The 2,239-nt window shown below is 54.9% G+C and overlaps 1 protein-coding gene across 1 annotated transcript; it reads left to right on the plus strand.

Annotated features, from left to right (window-relative positions):
• Positions 1 to 438: 438 nt before the first annotated feature.
• On the plus strand, positions 439 to 1,374 carry LOC104615996 (CXXC-type zinc finger protein 5-like). The gene has a single exon (XM_010293891.1). The coding sequence runs from the start codon at positions 498 to 500 to the stop codon at positions 1,308 to 1,310; it is 813 nt and encodes a 270-aa protein (XP_010292193.1). The 5' UTR covers positions 439 to 497; the 3' UTR covers positions 1,311 to 1,374.
• The last annotated feature ends 865 nt before the right edge of the window (positions 1,375 to 2,239 follow it).

Consider the following 2,239-nt stretch of genomic DNA (forward strand, 5'->3'; position numbering starts at 1 on the left):
ACAGAGAGCCTTTAAGCGTCGGAGTGCCATCGCCACCAGGCCAGGACTTCCCCCGTGACCCCCCATTTCTGTCTGGATGGCGACCCTTTTAAAGAGCAGCGGAACGGATCTCCACCGAGGTCCGTTCCCTGGAGCTCCTTTGTTCGCGGCGCTGAGACTTTCATGGCAGGGGGGGGAGCCGCTTTGAAAAAGCCCGTTGGCTCTTGCCAGCAGTAACTCTCTTTTCTTTTCTACTTGCAGAGCCGCGTGTTGTGTACCAGAGCCGCAGAGTATGTCTTTGCACTGAGGTCGGACTGAAGTCCTCCGCAGCCGGCGCTGGAGGAGACGCCCCGTTGATGAGCGTTCCCATCTGAGCTTTCCCCGGTGGCTGGCGGGCTGCTGCTACCAGAAGGGCTTTGGGGGTCTTTTGTTTTTGCGTTGGGGGTGGGCTTTTGGGGTGGTTTGGTTTTTTTTTTTTTTAATTTTGGGTTTGGTTTTGTTGTTGTGCTCCGGGCACCATGTCAAATTCGGGCTCCCATCAAGACACTGGGAACAAGCCAGAGACGGAAAAAAATAACCAAGATGACTCTCAACCCCCTGTCAACTCCGAGAGGAGGAACAAAAGTGGAATAATAAGTGAACCTTTGAACAAAAGTCTTAAGAAGTCCCGTCCACTCTCCCACTATTCCACCTTTGGTAGCAGCAGCTCGGTAAGCGAACATTCAGAGAAAGGCAACCCCTTAGCTAATGGCAACGAAGCGACTGTGGATAAAAGTCATTCTACCTCAAAGCACAAAAACATCTCTAGTATGCTGAGCAAATTAGACCGGGTGTCGGAGATCTCCTCAGAAGGACAGACCGCCCTACAACAGTTTGCTCAGTCGACAGAAATGCTCAAAAGAGTGGTACAGGAGCATCTTCCTCTAGCAAGCGACCACGGGACTGGTATCTCTGACATGGAGGCAGTCTCAGCTGCAGAGACAATGAACGGCCCCTCTGATTTTCCTTACCTGGGGGCTTTTCCCATCAACCCAGGCCTTTTCATTATGACCCCTGCCGGCGTGTTTCTGGCAGAGAGCGCGCTCCATATGGCTGGCTTGGCAGAGTATCCCATGCAGAATGAGTTGGCATCTGCCATCAATTCGGGGAAAAAGAAACGGAAAAGATGCGGCATGTGCCCGCCCTGCCGAAGACGGATAAACTGCGAGCAGTGCAGCAGTTGTAGGAATCGCAAAACTGGCCACCAGATTTGCAAATTCCGAAAATGTGAAGAACTCAAAAAGAAGCCTTCTGCAGCACTGGAGGTAACCGGCCCCTCTCAGGCACCCTAACCCCTCCTCGGGCTGCGCTCCTGGGTTCGGATCTTGCCCTAGATAATAAAACACCTGGTACTTCTTATTTTTTTATTTTTCCCTTTTCCATTAACAGTTCTCACTGTGAGATGTGTGCTCTGCCCAGGGCCCGCAGCCCCCGCCCTCCCTTACGTGCTGGGGCTGATCGGCTTGGGGGGGAGGCCTGGGGGCTCCCTGGGGTCCCCAGGCGCGCTGGGTTTTGTTCTCCCCTTTGCGGGCAGGGGCAGCAGCGGGTCTCTGCTTGAGTTTCAGTGCTGGCATCCCTTGTCCTGGGCGGGCTGCAGCTTCCCGAGCCAGGGAGCGGCTTCTAACTCGGCGATCGGATCAGAGGATGGGGAGGCAGGAGGCGGCTTTTCGGGGCAGAGCTTGGGGGTAATCGATGACGGTGAAACTGGTGGCCGTGGTGCAGGTGGAGCCCAGCCCCTTAGCTCACTCTTCGGTGGTCCCTGGTTTTGGGTGGTTTAACAGCTGCAGCCTGCGCTGGGCAGCATCTCTCGTGCTGTGGCTGTGCTGGGTCTCCCTGGACCAGCATCTGCCTGGGGCGGTCAGGATGAGGCCATACATATAGTTTGTGAACACATAGCTTGTGTTCAGTGTTGGGCCCCTCATGCCAAGAAGGATGTTGAGGTGCTGGAGCGTGTTCAGAGATGGGCACCGGAGCTGGTGAGGGGTCTGGAGCACAAGTCTGATGAGGAGCGGCTGAGGGAACTGGGGGTGTTCAGTCTGGAGAAGAGGAGGCTGAGGGGAGACCTCATCGCTCTATACAACGACCTGAAAGGGGGTTGTGGTGAGGTGGGGGTTGGTCTCTTCTCCCAAGTAACCAGTGATAGGATGAGAGGAAATGGCCTCAAGTTGCGCCAGGAGAGGTTTAGACTGGGTATCAGGAAAAATTTTTTTACGGACAGAGT

Source organism: Phaethon lepturus, unplaced genomic scaffold (genome assembly GCF_000687285.1).
Source record: "Phaethon lepturus isolate BGI_N335 unplaced genomic scaffold, ASM68728v1 scaffold40848, whole genome shotgun sequence".
Lineage (NCBI taxonomy): Eukaryota > Metazoa > Chordata > Aves > Phaethontiformes > Phaethontidae > Phaethon > Phaethon lepturus.